This window comes from Epinephelus fuscoguttatus, linkage group LG10 (genome assembly GCF_011397635.1).
Source record: "Epinephelus fuscoguttatus linkage group LG10, E.fuscoguttatus.final_Chr_v1".
Lineage (NCBI taxonomy): Eukaryota > Metazoa > Chordata > Actinopteri > Perciformes > Serranidae > Epinephelus > Epinephelus fuscoguttatus.
Window position 1 is genome coordinate 37,186,481 of NC_064761.1, and position 26,388 is coordinate 37,212,868.

The 26,388-nt window shown below is 40.5% G+C and overlaps 1 protein-coding gene across 1 annotated transcript in view; it reads left to right on the forward strand.

The window, feature by feature from the left end:
* Positions 1–26,388, forward strand: part of rab6ba (RAB6B, member RAS oncogene family a) — a 90,817-nt gene that overhangs the window by 29,101 nt on the left and 35,328 nt on the right. The window contains exon 2 of the mRNA XM_049587048.1: positions 10,487–10,545. Coding sequence (XP_049443005.1) covers positions 10,487–10,545 — 59 coding nt within the window. The remainder of the gene's footprint in view (positions 1–10,486; positions 10,546–26,388) is intronic.

Below are 26,388 nucleotides of genomic sequence, written 5' to 3' on the forward strand. Positions count from 1 at the left end.
TCAGCTAGTGATGGATTTCTTTATATGGTAATCTGCTTCAGGAATGTTACTGCAAGTGTACTACTTCATTACTACACTGCTACATATGGCTACATGGTAATGTCAGGGAATCCTGTAATCTTGGTTGCTGATGTTGTAATTTCTCTCTGATTTCAGGTCCCATTTCTGCTGGACAGATTTTGGTTTAGAAGCTTTTATTGGTGATTTTTCATGATAAATTGCTGCTGTACTGTGACAACCTGAACGCTAGCTTGCTAGCTAATGTTAGCTAGCTTGCTAATATACTGCGAAATATTATATATGATAAATTATTTATATATATTTTTTTGTCTTACATTCCATGCCTGTCTCCTGACTCATTGACAGCCAGGCAGCATCTCTCTATATTTTTCATGGACAGTATTAAACAATATCAGCTAGTTAAACATGGAAACAATCAATGGGTGCAATCCACATCGCATACTTTTTACTTTTAGTACATACTGTAGCTACCCTTAAAAAGAAGGGGTCAACTGATAGTGGATATTTAATGGCTGATATAGTAACGATAGTTGGGAGCAGGAATAAGCAGATAGTGTTTGCTGCGATTTTTATATTGGAACATCATTGAACACCACTGACCACTCGGTGAGTTTCATGGCTTTGAAAACAAACGTTTATGGTGGTTTTTAGGACAGGTTCACACATGGCCATAGGCAGCAGTGTTAAGCCAGGCAGGGGAAAGACAAATTCTCTGAAAATGAGCAATCGCCACTATTTTGGTCTTAGCCACTCTATTTTATTATAAACAACCCAGAAATGGGGCTCAGAGTGCAAAATACCGGACTTCTCCTTTAATTTCTCCCAGACTTCGTATCATATTCCTATTGGAACATGTCGGGATGTGAAGATTTTGGTTTAGAAGCTTTTTGGTGATTTTAGTGGTGGTTGATGTGGTGATTTGGTGATTTATTATTATTATTACTTTCATTAATGTTGTTGTAAGCTACTGTCATTACCGTCTGTCCTGCATCTCTCTCTCTCTCTCTCTCTCTCTTTTTCTCTCTCTCTCTTTCTCTTTCTCTTTCTGTCTCATTGTGTCATACGGATTAATGTTAATTTATTATGCTGATCTGTTCTGTACGACATCTATTGCACGTCTGTCCGTCCTGGAAGAGGGATCCCTCCTCAGTTGCTCTTCCTGAGGTTTCTACCGTTTTTTTTTTCCCCCATTAAAGTTTTTTGGGGAGTTTTTCCTTATCCGCTGTGAGGGTCCAAAGGACAGAGGGATGTCGTATGCTGTAAAGCCCTGTGAGGCAAACTGTGATTTGTGATATTAGGCTTTATAAATAAAATTGATTGATTGAAAATTGAAATGTTGTAACCTCCTGTTAGTCAATCATGCGGCTGCAGTGATGTTACAGAGACACTGACGTGTGGAAGACCCAGAGCCACTGACCAGTTGGAGGGGACTGGGCTTTTTTGGGAGGGAAGTTTAAAGAAATAGGTGCTAAAATGGAGCCACTCAGACAGAGGGTGAATACGGGTGTTCCAGCACAGAGAGTATAATGAAAATTAAGGTAAACATTAAAGCATTTTAACATGTTCTTGTAGGAACCCCAAATATAAGTATGGACCTGAAAATTAGCATAATAGGTCCCCTTTAATAAGATATTAGTCAGCTTTAACACTTGTTTCTCATTATAATTAACTTCCTGTAATTCAGTGTTGTCCTTCCTTTTGAAATTTAATAAGCTACAGCTCTCTCTGTAAACCCACTGCCCTGCGAGAACATACCTCTGTTACGACCTGAATGAAAAGAGGTTATTGCCATGTTATCTCTGCGGCTGCTTTGGATTTTACTTTTATGTCTGACTAAAGCTACTAATCATTTGAATCCCATCATAATCTCTAAAATAGTGCGCAGTGTTAATGGCAAAGAGGATGAAAAGCTTATGAAAAGGAAATGTTCGGAAATGCAGAGCTAATTCTGAAATGTAATCAAAAATCTGCCTTGTTAATCATTTCTTTTTAGCCTAACAGAAAATTCACTGAATTATTGCAGCCACGAGCGTAACTAAGCTTCCTGCTTCCACCCCAGTAATTAAATTCACACAAACAGACCTGGAGTTATGTCTGAAGATATTGACAAAAATTGAATACCATGCTCAGTTCAGCCTTTTAAGATAAAATGTTCAAATGCAGAGCTAATTCTGAAATGTAATCAAAAATCTGCCTTGTTAATCATTTCTTTTTAGCCTAACAGAAAATTCACTGAATTATTGCAGCCACGAGCGTAACTAAGCTTCCTGCTTCCACCCCAGTAATTAAATTCACACAAACAGACCTGGAGTTATGTCTGAAGATATTGACAAAAATTGAATACCATGCTCAGTTCAGCCTTTTAAGATACAGAGAATGCTGTAGGTTAGATCAGGACATATTAATGTTTCCCTGTAGTGCTTTGGCGTGACATCTCAGTTATGTCATTCGCTGCGCATCATTAAACTGTTTTATACATACATTCAGCAAATCAAAGTGCTCGTCTTCCTCTCTGGGGAAGGAATTTTGGTGTCTCTTCAGATTTTGTTCAAACTGCACTTTCCTAGATACCACTTCACTTAGAGTAAGAAATAAGGGCATGCTGTCTGTCCCTGAGACTTGAAGCTTTCGGCAGTGACTGAGAGGCACAGAGTGCTGTCTCATGTTGCCGAGTGGTCTAGGAGGATGAGTCAGCAACAACGACGTCGGATCAGACTTTCCATTCTAATGTCCTGCTCTGTCATAACCACAGAGGGTGAAGGCATGCTGTGCCGACCACATACTCAGGGTGAAAAATAGTAACTAAACCACATACTGGAAAGTCAATATTGCAATGTGTCGGGCTGCAGCTATTGATGATTTACCAAACTGATTAATAAAGGTGGGTGAAAATAGATTCTCAGATGCATCCTGTTCTCCCTTGAAAGATTATGTCTCGATCATAGATTGTACAGAAATAACAGACGTAGTCACAGTGAACTCACCAAATGGTTTGTTGACTCCTGTTGTGGGGCCTCAAGTGTGGCATTTTGGCCGTCGCCATTTTGGATTTTTGGAGCCAGAAGTGACCATATTTGGACAAGAGTATGGCGTTGAGAACGAGAACTTCTACACTGGCTTCATTTTACAGCCTCTGGAAGATTTCTGTAATTAATACAGAGGAGTTAACAATCACAATTTAAAATCAAATTCTCGACATTATGATCACCTGTAATATTTTTTTAAGACTGGGCTACAAGTTTCTTACAGCTGAACTAATTGGATGGTGAAATGTAATGGAGGTAAACATTTCGTGTTTATGTTTCGACGCGCTACTATCAATAAAAGACTAGTAAATCGAGTAAATCAGTCTCTTTATTTTAATTATGGATTATTACAAATATTGTATGCTTTAAAAGTAGCAAGTAGTCACAATGAGAAAAAATAAATCGTGTATATGAAATCAAAACTTCCCTCCCTAGTGTAGTGGATTGAGCACTCGAAGGTTCAGGGTTAGCGAGAGGTCCCCACCGTCGAATCAAACCAGATCACATCCCTTAAGGGGGCTTCAGGATAAGAGAGTAACTCCGGAATCTGAGCCAAGTTCTCAACGAGGGCGCATCTCAAGCCTGTTGTCACGGGAGGTTTCAGACGTAAAAGTGGATTCATGAAATCAAAACTTTTGATGCATTGTAGCCCTCTGAGTTGGAAGCAAATCGTTAGATGCCCACAGATTCCCACCCCTACTGATTAAAGGGGAACACCACCTAAATTAAGTACGCCAGTATGTTTATCCATGGCCTTGGAAAGTTCAATTAATATGTGTTAACATTAGTTGCTTGCTCTGAAAACCAGAAACCAGAGAAGCAGACTCAAACATGTGACGTCATTGGGAATAAAGTGTGGAGCTGCTCCATAGATGCTGACTGGGAGCCTAATTTTTGTGGATGCAAAGTTTTCTTTGTTATACCCAATTAAGGTTTATGCTAATGTAGTGTTCTCAGGTCAGAAACTGAAAATGTACACAGAACCGGGAATGCACCGATCTGATATCTGGATCGAATATCGGCCCCGATATTAAGGATAGACCGATACATCGGCCAGCCAATATATCGGGCCGATATTTAAGTTTTTTACTTGTATCGGCATCGGCCGATACGCACGTGGGTTCGCGGATTTATTTTTCCCTGGCATGATTTACAGACAGGCATCCACAGGCAGCTCTGTGTTGCCGGAAGACCCTGCAGCGCACATGCAGCAAATCCTACTGTGTACAGTAGTTGTTGTTTTATTTATGCTTCAACTTAAATATTTGTTTATTTTATAAAGACATTACTGGAAGATTTAAGAGCAGTGAACTCTTTTTTTATTTGAATGTATAATAATAATAATAATATTCTACCTGTTCTACCTCAACTTTCCATCTTGTTTTAGTATTTTTTACTGTTCAATAAATGTTTCTTATTTTAAACTTGAGACCTGTAATATTTGTTATCATTGTGTCATTTTTTTGATGTAAATTGAGGGAGCAAAAGCAGTATTGGCCCAAAATATCGGCTCAAGAAAATCGGCAGTCCATAATCGGTCATCGGCTAAGGGTGATGGAAAAAAATCGGTATCGGCATCGGCCCTAAAAAAATCCATATCGATCTATCCCTACCCGATATCATCAAAATAGATGGATTGGGTATCGGAAAATGCAGCCTATACCTGAGACGATCCTTTCCCTTCAAATCTATTGTGACACGAGCTACTGTTTGTCTTTCGCCACTGAGCGAAGGAGAGAATCTGCTGTGGAGATATTACACACTATTTCAACTGCTGCTGCACAATTGTTTATTTTGCTTAAAGATAAATAGTTCATCATTGCGTTAATCTGTTTCATCTTGTTTCATTTTATCTTAGAAAAGAACTGTGTAGTCATCAATGCCTGATGCCTCTAGTCTTTTCTGTTCTACATGTAAAGGTATATAGCTTTTTAGGTCAACCATGGTATAGGATCGGTATCGGGTATCGGCTGATACTCAAAGCCACAGCATAGGGATCGGTATCGAGACTGAAAAAGCTGATCGGTGCATCTCTACTCAGAACATTCCCCTGGCTGCTCTCAGTGTCATCCAGAACATGTTTCACCATTCATTGTCGATGAAGCAGTTCCAGACTTTATACCTGATGCCTATATTTGCTTATATTTAAAGTGTGAAAGTAATGAAAATGGCCATTACAGTTTACATGTCACCAAGACGAGGTCTTTAGAATGCTTGTTTTGTCCAAAAACAATCCAAAACATTAATGGTATTTAATTTACAGACTGTTTATGACTTCTTGTGTAAAAATTAGAAACCTGTAAAAGGACCTTAAATATGCATTTGATAGTAACACACCAGATATAACAGCTTTACTGTAGCAAGAGCTAACAGGGTTGAGACAAAATGGCAGCATCCTCAGCTAAAATAATATAACTAATAACTTATATCAACAACACAAACACAAACAATTCTCAAATTGTGTTCAGTAGGAGCAAAGTCATAGGTTAATCCTGGATGGGGGTTTATCAAACATAACTGGAACCCTACACAACAATGTACTAGTTAGCTAATGATAAACGAACTCTTGGTTTTGGAAGTATCACTAGGTCTCCGTATGTAGCTTGTTACCAGGCATGGGAGTGTCCAACGTTAGAGCTGATAATCACACATTTTAATCCACTCGACGCAATTTTGCTGTTGTGTTTTTGGTTTTTGAAAAGTGACACTCAAAACATCTATTGCACGGCTGTCCGTCCTGGTATACAGTTCCCTCCCCAGTTGCTCATCCTGAGGTTTCTTCCTTTGTTTTTCCAGTTAAAGGTTTTTTTGGGGGGAGTTTTTCCTTATCAACACTAAGGGTCCAAGAACAGAGGATGTCAAATGTTGTAAAGCGGCACGGTGGTGCAGTGGTTAGTATTCCAGCCTCACAGCAAGAGGGTTCATGGTTCGAACCCCAGGGTGGGGAAGCCCTTTGTGTGGAGTTTGCATGTTCTCCCTGTGTTCGCATGGGTTTTCTCCAGGTACTCCAGCTTCCTCCCACAGTCCAAAGACATGCAGGTTATATTATTTGGTGACTCCAAAATTGTCCGTAGGTGTGAATGTGAATGGTTGTCTGTGTCTATGGGCCCTATTTAGATGGTCTAAAGCAGACGGCGGAGGGCGCATAATCCATGTCACAAGTGTCATTGCTATTTAGATGCAGGCGCAGTTGTCATTTTCACGCCCTGCGCCCCCGTCATCTAACTAGCAAATGAACTTGCGCTTCTCTGGGTGTGGTAGTCTAAAAATGAGGAGTGGTCAGGCGCAGTCATGGCGCGTTGCTAGTTAGATGACGTAAAAAGCAAATGCGCCAGTGACCAACAAAAACCCGGTCTAAAGTCAACGGCGCAGTATTTCGCTGTTAAACAAGTTAGTAATATGCGTCTCTAGGCGGGTGCACAACGCGCGTGCACTCTGCTCAGACACACACAGAGCAGCCACACATATGCAAAAGATAACAAATAAAAATATGATTACAATGTGAAAGGTTATTATTGCGCACATAAAATATTTATCAGAAACATGTCTTAATGGTCAGTCATTAATCAGAATGATCTAATCGCTGTAATAATCATCATCATAATTTGTAATAATGACAAATGAAATTGTGAAATTATCTGACCAATCAATCATTTTTTTGATTGAAAACCAAAGCCCACACATTGCATTTATTTTAACATGTTATACTAGGCTACATTATATTATATTATTATATTATTATCTGAGTGTAGAGAGGACACACATGCAAATAAGAAGCAGAACACAGCTCTAGGAAACATGTGAAAACAATTAACAGACGTGGGTGGGGGAGAAAATGCTGAACAGGTCCTAGCTGCTAGGATCAGCACCTTGGGGAGCTCCGCGGCAGTCCTGACAGCTGTGCTCTGCTATATGATGAAAACAGGTTTGAATAATATTCCACAGATATTTAGTAAGATCTTTCTTGTATTAGTGATCCCACGCCTGTTTTACCTCGGGGAGCTTGGGTGCCTGTCTGCTGTCCCTGTAGATCTGGTTCTGACGGACCTTCACCTCCTGCACGAGGAGATCCGTCTCCTCAGCTGTAAAACGCTCACTCTTACCAGTTGGTAGGTCCACCATCTAACTAGCTCTCCGCCATGCGCTCCAATCGCACCTCTTTTAAAGGGAATGAGAGGTGACACTCTGATTGGCTTATTGAATGATTCGCCCAAAACACACCCATGACTAATTCACAGAGTAAGTACAACCATTTTAGACTCTGCCATGGCGCGCAATCTAAAAACGCGCTGTCTAACTAGCAAGTGACTGGGACACGCCCATGCGCCGCGCACCTGGCGCTTTGCGTTTTAGACCATCTTAATAGGGCCCTATGTGTCATCCCAGTGATAGCGACCTGTCCAGGGTGGACCCCACCTCTGAACAAGTGACAGCTGGGATAGGCTCCAGCCCCCCAGCGACCCCCAACAGGATAAGTGGTTACGGAAAATGAATGAATGAATTGAATTCAATTGAACTGAACTGAAACAAAGGGCACCACCCAATCTGCTCTCCAATGCTGAGTTCCACATTAACTACAGCCCCATGCACACAAAATTATACTTTACTAGACAAGTCATGATGGAGTTTTAATTCCAAATAGACCGTGACCGAGTTAGTAGAACTTGATAAATTAGCTGGTATCTATCTAAAGTAGGACAGCTCTGGAGCCGAGTCAGCAAGATGATGTATTGATGAATTAGCATGAGATCATTAGCATAATCAGTAGCCGCACATCAAATCCTGCCTCGCAGATATGGAAACCAAGTGAGGGCACAGACACATGTAATCAGTCTGCCTGATTAAAACTTTTTCTGTAAACAATTGTAGCTGGTTGCCCATTTGATGAACTGTGAATTAAAGACAGATTATGTTTACTGAGTGTGCTTGTGCTGCACGTTTCGAGAACTCAGTCACAGTACATTTCTCTCACATGAATAATGAATTGAAATTTCACAAATATTTAATAACAACAAATCTGGAATGGCAGCTGCACGAAAAAGATGTTCCACTGGGGGTATATGTAGATGAGTAGATTTAGATCTGTTAGTCAAGAGCCAATAAGATGAAATGGTAGTCAGCACCATCCAGAGGCTGGACAGTGTTTACAGGCTGATTAAACTTAACTGTAGCACTTTGGATCTGTTCCACTGGAGTTATAGGGATAAGATATTGACTCTCAGCCAACCATCTGCACTGCTGCTAAATGGATAGAAGAGGATGTGATTGATTCCTGCTGGCGTCCCCATTTTCTTTACTCCAGTCCTGCTCATTAAAAAACCCACTGGGGATAAAAAAAATCTGAAAACCATATACACCATCTATCAATGAGTCAACCATGTCTCACCTGCCTTCTTTTCAAGGAGTGATTAATTCTGATATATCATGCCTCATGCTCCTAAAATGATTAATTAATTATTGAACTGATATGAAATTAGGCAGCTTTTTTCCAGTCATTTATCAGTCACATACCATAACACACCTCCATAATGATTCTTGGCAGTTAATGTTTTTTTATTCTTCTGAGCAAAGCATCAGATCTACGAGTCTGGTACATTTAGGTACACAATAAGTATACTCTTCTTGTTCATACACTGGAACAACAGCTCGTCCAAAATGGATTTTCCTAAACAGGCCCAATGAATCAGTCGTCCCTTTAGCTTCACCTTGATATTGATGGCACTGTTGCTTGAAATAAATGCTAGAATATATGTGTGATTGTTGAAGTACCTTGCAAAAGAATTGGAGAATGTGTTGTCCAGAATTATTGTAGCTTTTTATTTGCAATGCACAGGCATTGATTGGGAAATCAGTAGTGTTGGAGTTGAACAATGCTCCGAAAGTGTAGCTCGCAACAGATTGTTGATTTAAGGTTCAAGGTTACAAATCAGTCTTAAGCTTTTACTCATTGAGCTGCCCTGTTTAGGCCTGTGATGGATATTATTAGGGACATGGGACAAGGGACATCCTTGGTGCGTGAGACTGTTTATGTCAAAGATTTTAGCGAAAATGTATGTGTTTGGGAGGTACTGAGCATACTACTGGATAAGTGAGACTTTTGCTGAATGAGTTGTGTGAGAGTTTGTAAACAGATGTTTTGATATTGTTTGCTGTGAGGATAAAGTAGGCTATTCCTTTTAAAGACCCTGAAAGCTTCAAACCTGAAATATTTCTCCAAAATATTAAATATTCACAACTAAATAAGCCACATTAAAAGTAAAATTCGGAAAAAAAAATGTTTCAGTCAGGACCACTTTAGTCAAAGAAAACTTTATTTCCATTTGCAGTATTATATTTGGTGGTATGGTTCTGTTCTGGGGCCTCTCTGCCTTTCCTAAGGCCTATGCAGAAAGCCTCTTTCACACGCCTGCGTGGAAAGCCTCAGGGCAGAGAGAGCACACCTCTCTGCCCTTCCACGCGCCTTCATGGAAAGCCTAAAGGCAGAGACAGCTTACCTTTCTGCCCTTCCATGTGCAAATGAGGAAAGCCTACGACAGAGAGAGCAGCAGCAAAACTCCCCTGGCAACAGAACAAAGCAGCATCAATGACAAACAGAAATGATATTGACAAGTCAAATGCAGCATGAAAAGGAGGAGCTGAGGTGGGGTCGGGTTGCAAAGCGGCAGCAACAGTAGGCAGGCCAGTTTAAATAGGGCGCCCTGAATGAGATTTGCCAACTGGTTGCATAGACAGGAATCATGTGATCTATCAGCTGACTCCCTTCCATCAATCAGCTGCTCCATCAGTTGACTGGGCTGTTTGAGATCAGCTGATGTAGCTGCGCTGTGAGCTGAGCTTGACACCGGAAACATAAGCCATGGTGCACTGAAACACTTCACATTTTTGGACAGAAACAGAAATACAAACGTCTGTCATTTGGAATGATGAAAATTAGTAGGAAGAAAATTGAGAAAATAGGCTGTCAGGGCCTTTAAAATCAACCAGGTGTCATTTTAATAGACTTAATTAATCAGTCTGTTGGCTTGGCATTTGGCTTCGATGCTATGTGGATGACTGACATCTGTAAATGTCTGTTGACGCCCTTTATTTCTACAAAGGTGGTTGACTTTCCCCTCAGGTTACCTTTCATTCAGTAAAAATTAGTTTGCATCTCATCACCCTGTTCTCCCCATTGAATATATTAAATGGGAAATGTAGGTGTTTTGGGAACACACATAATGCCAGGAGCGGCAGCAGCATTGTAATTACATCTGGACCTGATGGCACTGCTGACCTCCTGGTCACCCCCACACACAGTAATGAGCTCCCTGGGCAGCTGCGACAGCCATGACTGAAACCATAACCACCAATCCTGCTGTTACATTCACCAAGTGTCTGAATGGAGGAAGAAGAATCCTTGCGTCTCTCATTTAACACATTCTGTCTTTCTTCTCTTGCAGTTGGAAAGACGTCTCTGATCACACGGTTCATGTATGACAGCTTTGACAACACATATCAGGTAGGTGCTGCGGCTGGCGCTGTGAGTGGGTATTTTGTCTCTAATGATCAATTTTGTCTCTGTTGCTCAGTCACACTGTGCTCTGTGTCTGCTTTAGTGAAACATACAGCTTTACATAAATCAAACACAGATCAAAGACATAATCATGGAAATAAATTTACCAGAAATAACCATTTTTGTGTGTAAAGTGAGGAAGTTACAGCCAGCGTGGCTGTTCAAGCAGACACCTTTGAACTGAACAACATCAGGAGCGCTGTGGGCCCTCGAGCGATCACTATTTCTAACCCTGTTTTCCAAAGCAGCCTAATCTCACTCGTCATCCTGAAAACAGAATATTGCTTATGCAGCCACGGCACTGGAGATCTTTGCAAGCGTCTGCAGACACACAGAAAATAAGACTTGCAGTATTATTGCTTTATAAGCAAAAAGTATCTACTTATATAGTAATAAAAAAGGAATTAAATGTAAATCTCACAAAGCTATTCCGCCCTCCTTCTCATATAGTTAAGAGCCTGTGTGTGTGTGTGTGTGTGTGTGTGTGTGTGTGTCTTTTAGCTAACTCTGACTCTTTATTGAGGGAATATACAGCGTTATGAGCCTGTGCGTTGTGTGAAAAACCCTAAGCAGATTAGCCCCAGAAACACTGGAATACCATCATGAGAGCACCGAGTGTTAAAAAAAAACTTTTGTTTAACTAAACTTCAAGAATAGTGTTTATCATCTACTGATAATACTACCACTATACCACTCAGTGTAACCACTTTACATCTTGCTACGCTCTCCAGAAGGAAGAATCTCTGTCATGCTAACGAGCTGTACAGTAGGCTCCAGCTGTGGACTTCTTCTTGAGGCAGTCTTGTTTTACTTGTTTGATTTAAAGGGACAGTTCACCCCGAAATCCCAAATTAATATTTGTCCTTTTACCTGTGGTGCTATTTATCAGTCAAGGTTGTTTTAGTGTGAGTTGCCGAGTGTTGGAGAGATACTGGCTGCAGAGATGTCTGCATTCTCTTGAATACAATGGATCTAGCGGGCACTCAGCTTGTGGTGCTCAAATTGCCGAAAAACATACATTTGAAAAACATAACAGCAGTAAATGTGTTTCCATCCACCTCTTCTGGGGTGCAGTTTCAATTAGCGGACTAAAAAAAACTGAGTGGATTCGCAGATAATTCGAGAAATCGTAGAAGTATTGCAAAACCTTTTACTTTTGGTTGGTGAAGGTGGAAAAGTTGGTTTAGCAATAAAAGGTAAATGCGACTAAGAGCAATGGAAACAGATTAAGGCAAATAGTTACAATATTAATAGTTCAACAAAATAAAATCTACCAAAAATTACACATTTAAATAGCTCTGAAGTCCAAAAAAATGTCCCCTGGGATCTATATATATATATATATATATATATATAAAAATGTGACTTCCTTCTTTTAGCAAAATCCTAAATGATTGAGTTGTTTTTTTTCCCACCTGGACCTTTATGCTGCCATTTCTCCTCTAATCATCACGCTGTAACCCGTGACAGGCTGTTATGATACCACAACTATTTTTTGTCAAGCCGCAAGCGTCACATAGGTTTACATTACCAAAGGTTTATGACTAAATCACTTGATGATACCGACTCCTGTGTGCACATGGCGAGAGAGCAGAGAGAGAGACGCTGTGCTGCTGCCAGAGGAGCCGCTGAATGAGTTCCCTCTGAGCGGTAAGTCGCTAAAAGAGTCTGAGAAGTCCGGGGCTGTTCATAAAACATTCAGGACACCACAGTTTATTCCACACTACTGAAGCTGCTCCTCTTTTTGGAACCACTGCAGAGTCTGTGATATTTTCACTTTCAGCCATGCTTGATGTTGCCGTGGGTAACAGTATGACATCACTATGAGTATCACGATTTGAATTTTTGATATGATTTTAAAAAATATAACGGTATTATCGTGAACGAGAGGATATGGTTCACCCCTAAAAAGTGGCTCCTTAGCCCCTCTCCAGTGGCTCCCAAAATTAATTACATGGAAATGAATAATGCTTATTTTATCTATATCAGTTTTGCAGGCCTAAAGACATTCTTACATTCTCCATTTGTAAAATTGTGAAGCCTATATACCAAATAAAAAAATGTTTAAGCAATTCAGCAGCTAAAATGCGCATAATACATCTACTGCCTTGGCACCTTTTACTTGAAATTTTGCTGAACTTCAATAACAGTGGCTAGTCTTGAATCTTCCTAGCTAATGAGGTATTATGCAAGTTCAAAATAGTACAGTAAAAGTCTTGGAATAAAGTACAGGATTTCGTAGTGCCTGGACAGATTTGTTTGCTTTCACTGCCAGCTCAGCAAAGTTCAAGTACAAGCTTAATAGGCTGTTTTACTTTCATTAAAAGCCTCAAATACGTTAAGCGGCTCCACACATTTTTTTATTATTATTATTATTATTATTATTATTATTATTATTATCATTATTGGTCAAAAATGTCTCTTTTGATAGTAAGATTGCTGACCCCTGGATTAAGGGAATGAATGCTGACATACAGTCATGACTTACTGTCATTGCCAGGCCACTGCAAGCTGTCTTCATGATCCCCGGATGGCTTTAAAAATGATTATGTCTGCAAACAGAGCTGTAACCTGTAGGGCTGGCCCAAAAAATTCAAAGCTTCGAAGCTTCGTTCGATGGCACGGGATTCGATTGTGAAAAAAAAAAATCAAATATTCAGCTTTTTTTTTCTCCGTTTTTTTGGGGGACCTTGAACGCAACACTAACCCCATTAGGCTGAGTGAAGAAGTCATCTGGTCTGATTGTTGCATGAATTGCCTGAAAAAGTTTCATAGTAAATCAGAGAACAGGGATATTATTATTGCCACGGGTTATTTGAAATGGACAAAGGTATTCTTTACTGGTGAGTTAAGGGAGAAAAGCTATCATGCAATTAAAAAAGAAAACATCTCCAACAAGGAAATAGAAAGCCCGAAGTGCAATGAATGGAGACCTATTATCCTGCTTGAACACAGACGACTAAATTCTTTCAACAATGTGACTCAAAATAATGATAAAATCGATATTATTGATGTAAAATAATATGCTGATGGTGACATTTTCCACCGGTCCGCTGCGCTCTGAGTCTGGTGTCAATGACACATGCTGCTCTGAGTCGCGCATCTGTCTGCTTGCGCTGCAGTGCAAGCCGAGGGTTTTAATTTTTAGTCTGAAATCAAAAGTTAAACACTACTTATCAGCAACCACAAGAGTTTTTTTTTCATTTGTGAATATTTTTATCTTAATTCTAGGGTTGCAAGAAACTACCTTTTCTCCATAATTTTTAAGTTATTAACTTTTTTGGACTTTTTTTTTTTTTTTTTTTTTCGCTCTTTCTTTCTTCGTGTGAGGTTTGGGGGAGTTGACATGCTGCTGCGGCACGGACATTGCCTTCTTATATGGGACGCCTGCTCTACCCACTAAGCCACCAGGCACCCCACAAGCACGATTTCTACCAAACTACACCTGTCAACTGTATCACTGCGCAGAAGGAAGTGTGCATCTACTCATGGAGGAGAGGCACCGGCTTGCCTGAAGATGCAAGATGTAAACATTAACAGCATCCTGCTCGGCTGTGCGGAGATACAGTTGGCGGGTGTAGTTTGGTAGAAAGAAAATAGTTCCTACATGAAACTGCTCACAACAAGGTCTGTAGATTATCTTGAGTAACTGGGTTGTGATTTCTGGAAAGAGACATTGCTGCTGAGTTTTTTAAATATATTATTTTGGCACTTTGAGCACCACAAACTGAGTGACATTTTGTTTTGTTATATTGGAAAGAGGACAGACATCGCAACGGCCGATATCTCCAGCAGTCAGCAACTCACACCAAAATAATCTAGATTGATAAATAGCACTACAGATAAGAGGAGGAATATGCATTACTTATTTGCGGGTGAACTGCCCATTTAAGTTTTGCATATTGTTGAGGCATCAACCACACATGGAATACAGTATGTGTAGAAGATGCTGGCAGTACACAGTGTGGTGAAAAGCATTGTCTTTGGAGTGATGGATGGATGTAGGACAGTTATTCAAGTCTCTTTTCAAGCAGCAGTGTCAGTTATTAGCTGGCTGCAGCTTCTTCAGTGTGACAATCTACTGTTTTTCTTTGTCATGTATGACAGTTAATTGAACATCTTAAGGTTTTCATCTGTCAGTCGACAAATCAAGCAAACTGAAGACGTTGCTGTGGCCTCTTTTTCAAAGATGAATCAATTAGTCAAGTAAAAATCCAGGTTAACTGATAAGGAAAATAATCATTAGTTGCAGGCATGGATGGATGATTAATGATTGAGAGATGAGTTCAGAGAGACTCAGAGGCCTGTTTTGGCAGTGAATGATGTCTCTGCCCGAATACTGAACCTCACCTCATCTAACTATATCTCGGTTTTAATTTGAGGAGTTGTTGCTTTCATTTTAAAATCATCTGTGAGTTGGACAAGACATTTCCACCCGGTATAAAATTGGCCCGCAGCCTTGCTGTCAGGCCAGTGGAGTTAATAATGTTCTGCAGCCTCCTGGTCCTTCTAAAGCTTGAGACATGCAGCTTCAGTCTCACAAGCCCAAGTGTTAATCTTGCCCTGCCTTTAAATCATCTACAGCGTCTCTAAAGATTGACTCAGCTCTTGATCTGAGCTGTGCCTCGTTTTCCTCACCTCTTCCATCTAACTTGACTGTCTTGTCCTCTTTAGTATAAACATGTAGCGTTAAAACTTGCTCTCTATCACTAGGAATGGAACAGTCGTTACATTTTGAAAGGTTGTTTCCCCCTGTTTCCAGTCTTTGTGCTAAGCTAAGCTAACCAGCTGCTGGCAGTAGCTTCATATTTACCAGACAGACATGAGAGTGGTATTGATCTTCTTGTCTAACTCTCTGCCAGAAGGCAAGTAAGCTCAAAATGTCAAACTTTTTCTTTGAGAGTGATGCACAGCATGGAGAACACAATCTCTGCTCCACAAACCAAAGGCTGAACACGGTCAAAAATATTGTTCAGCTTGTAATTACTTAGTTTTTATTTTGTTGTCAGTTGTTGCTACAAAGATCTGTCTTCTTCTCTGGCCTTTCTGCATCCTGCTAACCCTCCAAAAAAGGCAAAGAAAAAACACGTCTCTATTCTTCAATGTTCACACAAGTACTGTACTGCACTGTAATGAGATTTGAATGGCTCATTGTGTGTGGATTAAATTGTCTGTGTTAGCTCTGTGGTGCTGCGCTTTCACAGTTGCTGCTGTATCCTCTTATATGTCTACATTCGTAAGTCATGAACGACTACAGAGCCAGACGTTTCACACTGACTGTTCAGGCTCGTGTCTTTGTGTTGTTAAGCTGTTGAAACTTCATGATGCATTGATGTTTCTTTAGACACCTCTTTGTCACAAATTACTGTGGAACTGGCTTATATTCTTGTTAAAAACGAGAGGGTTGTTGCTGGATGATTAGCGGATAGTAGAATGGAATTATGCCTTCTGTATTTTGAAGTCCATTATTAGTACGTCGGCACCCAAATCATCCTTGAACACAGTGAAGTTAGGAAATTAGAAATTGTTTTTAAAGGTGTGCTATGCAGGAATATTCAATATCGGTTTTTAAACACAACACTCAAGCTTGGCCCCTCCTCCCTAGACTGTTCCTATGTACACTGCAAGCTACTGTACCAATGTTGATACTTTAGCAAGCTAACTTAGCTAACCTCCAGCACCAACCTGTCCAACAGAAACAGCAGGGGTGCACTATATTGTAGTTTTTGCTGATATATGATATGCCGATATATTATAACTTATTTGGTCAATAACCAATATCAATATCCACTTTTTCTCAACCTAATTTTAGTGATCATCAAGTCTCTTCTGTAGAGGAATTAACATCATATTAAGCATACTCTTATCGTGATGGCCCACCAGCAGATAGAGACATGGAATACAATACTTTTCAATGTATGTAATATTCATTGATTGTGCAAATTAAGAAAAAGCATGTTGGCCGATTCTCATAGTTCATTTTAAAGCCAATATTGGGCGACACAGATGACGTACCAAACACTGTGCATCGCTGGAAAACAGGCCAACTTTGCGTCATTCTTCATCCCCATCCTCTCCTTCAGTGCTCACAGATTCACTCTAGTTTTGGATCGACCTTGGTATTTTGCCTTGCTATATTCAATCATAATAACTTCATATGTATTGCGCAGTTCATACAGCAAGTGCAACTCAAAGGGCTTTACGTAATAAAATGAGAAAATACACATAAAAGACATATATAAGATTCAATCACACACTCACACAGACATACACACACAAAAAAATATGAGGTAGGTTTGATACCAGTTAATTAAATAAAAGCTACAAAAATGCAGGTCTTAAAAGATTTAGTTTGAAGCTGTCTACTAAATCAGAGAGTCTGGCGTCCTCTGGAAGGCTGCTCCAGAGACGAGGGCCAACGACACAGAATGCAGCATCGCTGTACTTATTAGGTCTACTCTGGGGGCATTTAGTAGACCAGAGGTGGAGGATCTCAGGGATCTAGAAGGAATGTATTTAACCAACATATCAGATGAATAGTCAGGAGCCAGACCATGAAGAGATTTAAAAACTAAAAGCAACAGTATTTGCTTTCTTTTGACGCTGTGTCCGCAATTTTCGTAGCTTCCTCTTGGATGCATGCTGCTACTACTTGGTCCTGACCTCACCTGCGCACTGTTATTGGCTGGGGGCCACACGCCACTTCACAAATCATGCAGCCCATAGATGTCCCGACCACAGCAAAGTTTCTGATTACTTTTGTATGAGTCCATTGCTTTTTTAAGGGGAAAGTCCTGCATAGTATACCTTACCTTTAGTTCACTCCTTTATTTCAGTGCAGATACAGAAACCTGAGGCAAAGATACAGCCCGAGGTGAAAGGGACAGGTGCATGCTGGTGTTCAAAAACAAGACAAAGTTAGTCACAGTTTGGCCGGCTGATTTGGACAAACACAGTGTACAGTCCCAGCAGCAGCAGTGGCTGTAACACCCAGCTCACAGAGGCAGTGAAGGTACTGTGCAATATTTCTCAGAGCCATAACTCAGTCAAATCTAAACACAGAGACATAATACACATATTTTAAACTTCAGTGTAACTTATATTTTCCAAGCATAGTATATGTGATGTCAGATGAAAGACTAATAAATCACTCAAAAATCATTTGAAAAAGAAGCGCTCTAATGTGTACAAATAAAGGCTTAAATCTTGGAGCTCAAAGGCAACATCATACTTCCTGTTTATATTCCCCACATTACTGAACTGTGATTATCCCCCAAATAGAAGTAAGAAAAACAATAAAGTTATGAGTGAAAAAAATATTAATATTAACTTCTTTCATGGGCGGCACGGTGGTGTGATGCTTAGCACTGTCAGCGAGAGGGTTGCTGGTTCGATCCCGACAGACATGCAGATTGGGGACTAGGTTAATTGATAACTCTAAATTGTCCATAGGTGTGAATGTGAGCGTGAATGGTTGTTTGTCTCTATGTGTCAGCCCTGTGATAGTCTGGCGACCTGTCCAGGGTGAACCCTGCCTCTCGCCTGATGTCAGCTGGGATAGGCTCCAGCCCCCCCGCAACCCTCAAGAGGATGAAGCGGTTAGAAGATGAATGAATGAATGAACTTCTTTCATGTTTCACTATCAGTATTTTTAATATAAGTATGAATCAGAGGGTCAGGGTGGAGTCACGGGGTTAGATGGCTGGTTTTGAGGGTAGACTTTAAAAGCCCCTGCTCTATATCAATCCTGTATTATGCAGTACGTGGTGACTGTAGTGAGATTAATATCTGCGTAAGGCCTGTAATGCATGGATAGTAAATGTGACACGATAATTTCCTGCATCATTTTCAGAGAGCAGCATGCTCTTAAGCACTATTACCTGGAGTGAACGTAGGTGTCTGTTGTTGCCTGCAGTCTGTCTCGCTCCAAGGCCACTGCTGTAACTCCCAACCTGAATGCAGCTCGATAAATTACGACTTTGAAAGTCCAGCAGCCGTCAAAGTCAGCACTGAGCACAGTCATTCTGAGGAGCATGGGGGGGGACACGGCTTTCCAGACAAATGGCCGTATGCACTGGCGTCTCCGTGATGAGGCCCGAAGGGACATCTCTTCTCACCCTCGCTTTTTCAGCCATGTCCTCCCATTTTAAGTGGGCAGGGAGCATGCTAGGCAGACAGATGCAGGACAGATAGCATCTGCTTATTTAATAATGTCCCCATATGCTGTTTAATGCCGGTCTCTGCTCCACACTATGGTAATGGCCTGTGCACCAAACGATAACAGCAGCCAGGGAGGAGTATGAAAATCAGTTGGTGATTATATTTGTGTGTAAAACAAAGCCATTGGAATCCACCAATTAACCCTTCGTTCCACAAAACAGCCTCTTCATTCCTGGTTTACGGTCACCTTCTGTTATTTTTTTCAGATAGTGGATTAATGATTTTGTTATGGTGCCACAACCTCTGCTTTGTAGCCATAGATCAAAGCCAAAACTCAGTTTCCTTCTCTTCTGTGTGTGTTTGCATGCTGTCCCCTCTCCCCCCGTGTCTTAACGCCACTTCTCTTTCCTCTCCGGCTCAGTGACAGGTAGGGCTGTAAATGATGTTGCAGTTTGTTTTTTTCTAGCTCAACTCCAGAGACCTTTGAGTATTAATTAAAATGCGGCATGCATTAGCTCAGTTTGAGTGTCTATGCTGCTGCGCAGAGGGGAGGCTGGATTTGCCCAGCGAGGGTGGAAAGATGTTATGAATGTGAGCCTGCAGGAGACATCTGCCCTGATGAGAAGATTTATGAAGGTTTCCAGGCCTACACACTGAATCACCGCATGTTTTTGTTTTCATCTACGTCAAGCTTTCAGATTTGGGCTGATCCAGTTCAATCCTTTGAAGGAAGAGTAGCAGTATATTTAGAGACCGAGGGCCATCAGAAAGATGAAACCGAGCGTGCTAGTGGCTTTAATCAGCAGGAGGATGTGAGCGAGGCGAGCCAGATTTGCTGCCTCTAAAAGCAGCAGACTCCCATCAAGCAGCCACCCAGCCGAGAGAGACAGAGGCAGGCGTCCTCACTGCCTGGCAGCACATGCTAAAGGGCTCAGAGCCCTCCAGAGGCACAACGCTTTTGTCAGCTTGGTGGAGCTGTCAGTCAGGCCTGGCCACCAGGCTGTGACTGCATCTGTCTGCTCTGCCCAAATACTCAGCTGATTAGTTCAGCAGCAACTGGTGAATCTGATTTATTGGACTTTCAAAAGATACGTATAATCGGGCTGAATTAATTTTATTATTGATCAATCTGTACATTGTTGTCTCGATAAATCGTCGATATGTTTTATCCGACAGTACAAAAATCCAAAGCTGTTGAGTTTATTATTTTGTATGACCACCACATGTTTAGCTTTCTGCCCAGTAAAATGACTGAAGGGTTCGAAATAGTTGCCAATGTTCTATTGATTGATTTATCGATTGACTAATCGTTGCAGCGCTAATATAAAATGTGCTTCCTTGTGACAAGTTAAAGGACAGAACAATAAAGACATAAAGTTGGGGCGTTGATGGCTTAGTGGATAGAGCAGGCGCCCCATGTACAAGGCTGTTGCCGCAGCGGCCTGGGTTCGACTCCAGCCTGTGGCCCTTTGCTACATGTCATTTCCCCCCTCTCTCTCTCTCTCCCCCTTCACACTCAACTGTCCTATCTATAACAGCAAAAATGCCCCAAAAAAAAATTTAAAATCTGAAGACGTAAAGTTTTGAGGGCACAATCAGGTCCTACGTCAATTGGCGTAGGCATAGTTTGCCGATTGAGGCTACTTTTAATTTGCCAGAACATGTCTTACACCCCCTTTACACTTTGCATTAACATGCATTTTTTTGTTATCGAATTGCAATCGGATTGCTCTTGACCACATGAAAGTACAGGTGTTAATACACTCGAAACGCATTGAGGATGGATTGTTATCCGATCTGCCAAACCAGTTCTGAAGGTGGTCAGGGATGCATTGTGACCACATCGAACGCAAGTGTAAACTCAAATGCGTCTCCAATCCACATGCAGCAACTCCATGGGCGACGTAAGCGAGGTGTGTCAGCTGGACACAAGAAGACACTGGGTAGCGACTGCCAAGAAAAAGAAAAAACACGGATGAAAGCCGAGGATGGAGTCACAATGAGACGAAGTGTTTGCTCTCCATTTGGTCCGACAGAACTGTCCATACAATAATGCGACTTCACCGAAATGTTTGCAGAAGAAGAAGAAGAGGAGGATGTGACGTCAGCGGGACGGAGCGTGATCGGATAGCAAACTGATCTGAATGTGGACACCAGAGATGCATATTAATACCAGGTATAAATGTATGTGGTCAAGCGCTATCCGATTGCAATCCGATCACAAAAAAACGCATGTTGATGCCAGGTGTAAAGGGGGCCAGTTCAGCCAGTTTGCTTAAAATCAAATAGTTTTAAGATCGTACGCTGGCCCAGACCAGCAAAACCGGAAATTGACCCAACTCTATTCTTCATTACACTAAATTAAGAAAAATAAATACAGTAAATCAAAATGTTATTGTTTCCATCTACTCTGTTGTGAGAATTTGATCCTTTTTTATGTCTTATGTGACAGTAATTTGAATATGTTTGGACTTTAGAATATTACTTAGACAAAAAAAAAAGCTTTTTCAAGGCATCATCTTGGACTGTAGGAAACTCTGATGGGCATATCCATACATACAGATCAAACAATTAATCAATTGTTCAAAAAAAAATAATGAGCAGAGGAGTTAATCAGTTTCAGCCCTTAAACAAGATTTCAGCAACAGTTTATGGGTAATGCATGTTAGAGACAGTGGGTCTGAACTTATTTTAAGATACATTTATCATCACCAGAGGTGAACCAATTAGTTGAATAATTGATAAGTCCAAAACATAAAATCAATCTGCTGCATTTATGATAACTGATTTATCTTTTAAGTCAAGTCATGATGCCAAACAGTCTCTGGTTACAGCTTTCTCTTTGCTGCTGAAACAACCCAGTGTGCTTTCAGGGCTTTCACTTTGGTTAATCTTAAATTAATGTCATGGTGGGGTACAAATCTACCCATAATGCTTTGTGACACGAGTAAAGTGAGTTAAATAGACTAATTATGAATCTGCACCGGCGCTACTTATTACTGTGGTTACAAATGTAGCATGCTGTAATTGTTATGTTCCACAGTATATTATACACAGCCTGCTGTCTGACAGAGAAGGTATAATCACAGACTGATCCATTCCCTCTCGTGCTGGCACTAAATTCCAAATTAATCTGATTTTGCGTGTTCACAAACTGCTGTCAAATACGGCGCTGTGAGCTAATGCCAGTGTGCCCACTGTGGCTCAAGGTCTATTGGTTTAACAGTGTCCCTGCCAGATGGAGGACCTCGAAAGCCCTGGTGGGAGCAACAGTGGCAGAAGTATTCATATCCAGAAATACCACAGTTAGTAAAAGAAAAAAATATTCAAATAGTCATGTGGCAGCAACTCAATACATTTAGTCATGTTGAAGACGACCTGCTGAAGTTCAAACTGAGCATCAGAATGAGGAAGAAAGGTGATTTAAGTGACTTTGAACGTGGCATGGTTGTTGGTGCCAGGCGGGCTGGTCTGAGTATTTCAGAAACTGCTAATCTACTGGGATTTTCACGCACATTTGTAGGGTTTATAGAGGATGGTCTGAAAGAAAAAATATCCAGTGAGCGGCAGTTCTCTGGGTGAAAATGCCTTGTTGATGCCAGAGACACTCACACACCGATGGAAGCATCATAGGGAGCAATTTGGGGTTCAGTATCTTGCTCAAGGATACTTTAACGTGGAAACGCGGACTAGTTCACTGGATAGCACCGGATAGCACCAAGGTTCCAAGAATCCTGAACAGAACAGGTTAAAAAACCAAAGCTACTTGGTGGAAAAGGGGTATCAGCGGTGGTAATGGCAGAGTGCCAAGCGCTGCTTTTTTTACATTCCCCACCGAAATTATCCTGCCGGTCCAGGGATTGAACTGACAACCTCCTGGTCGCAAGCCTCTCTAACCTTTAGGCCACCACTGCCCCATGTAAATAGTGTTAGAAACCCAAATTACACGTATGAACTAGGGATGTTCCTGGCGACTAATTTCCCTTTTGACTAAATGAAAAGTTTAATTAAGACAAGTCGACTAGTCTGAAAAATTCAGCACAATTTATTGCTTAGTATTTGAAACATTGTTCCAAAAAATATTGTGTGCATGTAGACAAAGATGAGCTGGTAGATATTGCTCAGTGGAATCAGTAGTGTGTTGGCTCATAGAATGATAATCAGGCAATTCCAATGGATTACAAGATCGTTTTTTCCTTCCTCCTGAAGTGTTTTACTATTCCAACTCCTGCTGTCACGGAAAAGTCACAAACATCCCTCCTCCTCCTCCTCCTCACTGTAATTAAAGTCTAATCCATCACTGCAGTATTGTGCCCACTGCTGAAACACATTAATCACTCCATTACTTCCTTTTTAAAATTCACTGAAATAATCTGTGTTCTAGTGAACTGCATTCACTGAATTTAAATGCGTAATACACTGAGATAAGGTGATGACTAAATCAAAAGTGGAGCAAGTATTTTTGTTCTGGTATTGCGTCAGTCCGGTAATGTTACCTGTGGCTGCATTTCCATCTGGTTAAACACAGTAGTATTTGTCAGAAAACTGTGATTTCCATCTTCATTGCCTGAGAGTACCAGCTGAGTCATCATGTTTGAGTGCGTACACACAAACCCACTGTAACACCTTCCCTGACACCATTAACTGCAGGTTTAGTCTCCAGCAGCACAATTGTGATTGTGACAAATACCTGTATCTGCGACCCTGTTTACACTTGCTTTAATGAGACACAGCACCGTTCACACCTGTGTCTATCATGTGTCTCCAGCTCACTACTTGACCTTAAATTCCTTACTGCCTATGTCATTTCCACTAGAAGGTCAAAGGACCAGCCAGGGTACTGCTGGAGATAAGGCTGACAGCAGAATCCAACGTGTCTCCATCACCAGGGGAAAACAGTGAGTGGTCATGTAACACTTCTGTGTTCATGAAATAGGAAAATTGTAGAGCTGTCACCAAAACAACCACCACATCCTGCCCTGATGATGTCATTTCCTGTTATGTCCTTGTCAGGGACCCATCAGGACACAAAAGCATAAATACAGCAAAAGATTTGTGATCAAATAATTATTGTCATTATCAATTAATGGATAAATTAGCCTTATCTATTTTTTTAATTTATCTTTTTGTCTGTAAAATAGTAGGAGAGTAAATCACTGGTTTCATCACAATATGATATCATATTGATTATTAGACAACGATACAATAGAGAGTCCTCAACGAGGGCGCATCTCAAGCCCGTTGTAGATGTGAGGTTCCAGACGTAAAAGTGGATTCATTCACAAAGTCCGCCACGACGTGTTGGACTCTGCTGTCAGCCATATCTCCAGCAGTAACCTGGCTGGTCCTTTGATCGTCTGGCGGAAATGACATAGGCTGTAAGGATTGTGCTCGTCACACATTATTAGCTTTAGCATGTTTACATTGCATAAATTAGCCTAGCAGCTAGCAGGCTTTCCTCTATTCATAACTAAACAAATGCGTATTATTTGTACCTTTTCTGACTAAATGATTTAAGTCACTGCATACGATACGATTTCAATACGTTGCGATTCAGGGGCCTACGATCGATATGAGACAATATTATCTGCCCATTTAACACAATCGATTACAGAAGAGGCCACCTCCCCTTTCCTTTTTGATTTTGGTGATAAAAGATAAAAACAACACATAAATAATATAAACAGCTGTAACCAGAAGAAGTGCAGGAAAGTTTACTTTATACAGACTCCATTAACACACATTACACAGCACATGGACAAGAAAGAAGAAAATGTTTTCATTTTAACCAAAACCATCATCTTCTTCATAAAACTTCAGGCCTATCTGGCTTAAAGCCCTGAAGGCAAACTTCTTTTAACAGGCGTAAAACATGGATTACCAACAACATCATCCAGCAAAGATAGAAAATTCAGCTCAATAATGACTGTCAATATTCAGAGACAAAACAGTTGTTTTTTGCTCGTCACCTGTTATTAGCTTTAGCATGTTTACATTGCATAAATTAGCCTAGCAGCTAGCAGGCTTTCCTCTATTCATAACTAAACAAATTACGCGTATTATTTGTACTTTTTCTGACTAAATGATTTAAATCACTGCATCTCCCGATAGAACAGCATGGGTAAATTTCAGCCTGCATGTGTGTTTATTCAGCCTAATGTTGCTGTAGTGAGAAGTTAGCAGAATGGGATGTCCGACCAGGCAGGTAACGTTACGTCATGTTTCATCTTCTGATTTATTCCCAAGTAAATAACGTTATCGTCATCGTCTTTCTTTCGGCTGCTCGCCGTCTGCCTGCTGCTGTTGCTGTTTGACATTAACTCAGACTTTCAAAATAAAGGCGCATCATAAAGATGATGATATAGATCAATGTTTTCACGTGGCATCGATGATTTGATATCGATCCTGATTGATGGATTCTTACACTCCCACAAAATAGTAAAAGATATCCATTTTGCCAGAGATCAAGGTGACATTTCAGATGTCTTATTTTGCCCAAGCAACAGTCCCAAACCCAGACCTTTTCATTTAGCAATGATGGCAACAAAAGCACCAAACCTCTACATTTGAAAAGATGTTACAGGCACATTTTTGGCATTTTGGATAAAAAAAATAACAGAAATGGTTAATCCATTATCAAAATAGTTGCTGATTAATTTTCTTGTCAACTGACTAATCCATAAATCAATTAAATGTTTAATCGTCTAAGCTCTAGTCTTACTATAGTCTTATGTTGTCATTCTGTGTCATTGCTTGCATTTTTATAAACATATATGGTACCTGAGGGGTAGTCATATTAAGAAAAAAGAAATTTGTTTTTAAGATAATCATACAAATTAGAGTTTTGGTCAGCTGGCATTGATAAGAAATAGTTAAGTCACATTGACTCGATCACAGTGGTGCTTGCATTAGTTTGATTCTACACCTTCAGTGTGATTTGTACTCTAAGGAGTAAATGTTAATGAATCTGGCAAAATCAATTCATTTAATGATAATACTAAAAAAAAAAAAAATCCAAAAATGTCCTAAGGCCGTTCAAGTAAAAAAAACAACAAACAGAAACGATAAAATATAATGTCAGTGAACTCCCTCAGATCTGTTAAAAGCATTTTTGCCCCAGCCCCCAGCAGAATAGGCCTAAAGAGCCACAGTCTGTCTTCTAACAATGTGCAGTAGTTAAAAATTAAAAAGGATTATTAATAATTTCTGGCGATCTAATCCGTTCATGTATAGCTGTCTGTGTGGGGTTCTATATTTAACACTGGGGCCAGAAAGAGCCTGGAGCACCTCTGCTATCCCCTCCTGCCAAATCTCTCTGCTTTTAACTTCATTCAAACCATTGTGTCAGTAATATCGCTCCAAATCTGCTATTTTAAATCTTTTCCCTGGTGACCAAAATGTTCAAAACTTCCTTTATTTTCAGAGTTATTTTTACAGACTGTTGTGGTGGGTCAAATTAACCAAACTGACCTCAAACACACAGCGTTTTCTTTCAGTCTGTTATGCAAGTTGTTAATTACATTTCAAGCATATTCTGCCAGAATAAATAGGGGATTTAATTTGGAAGCGCATGTAATCCACCTGTCTGTTTGGGGCTGATACAGCCAAAAAAATATTTTTATTTTGCTG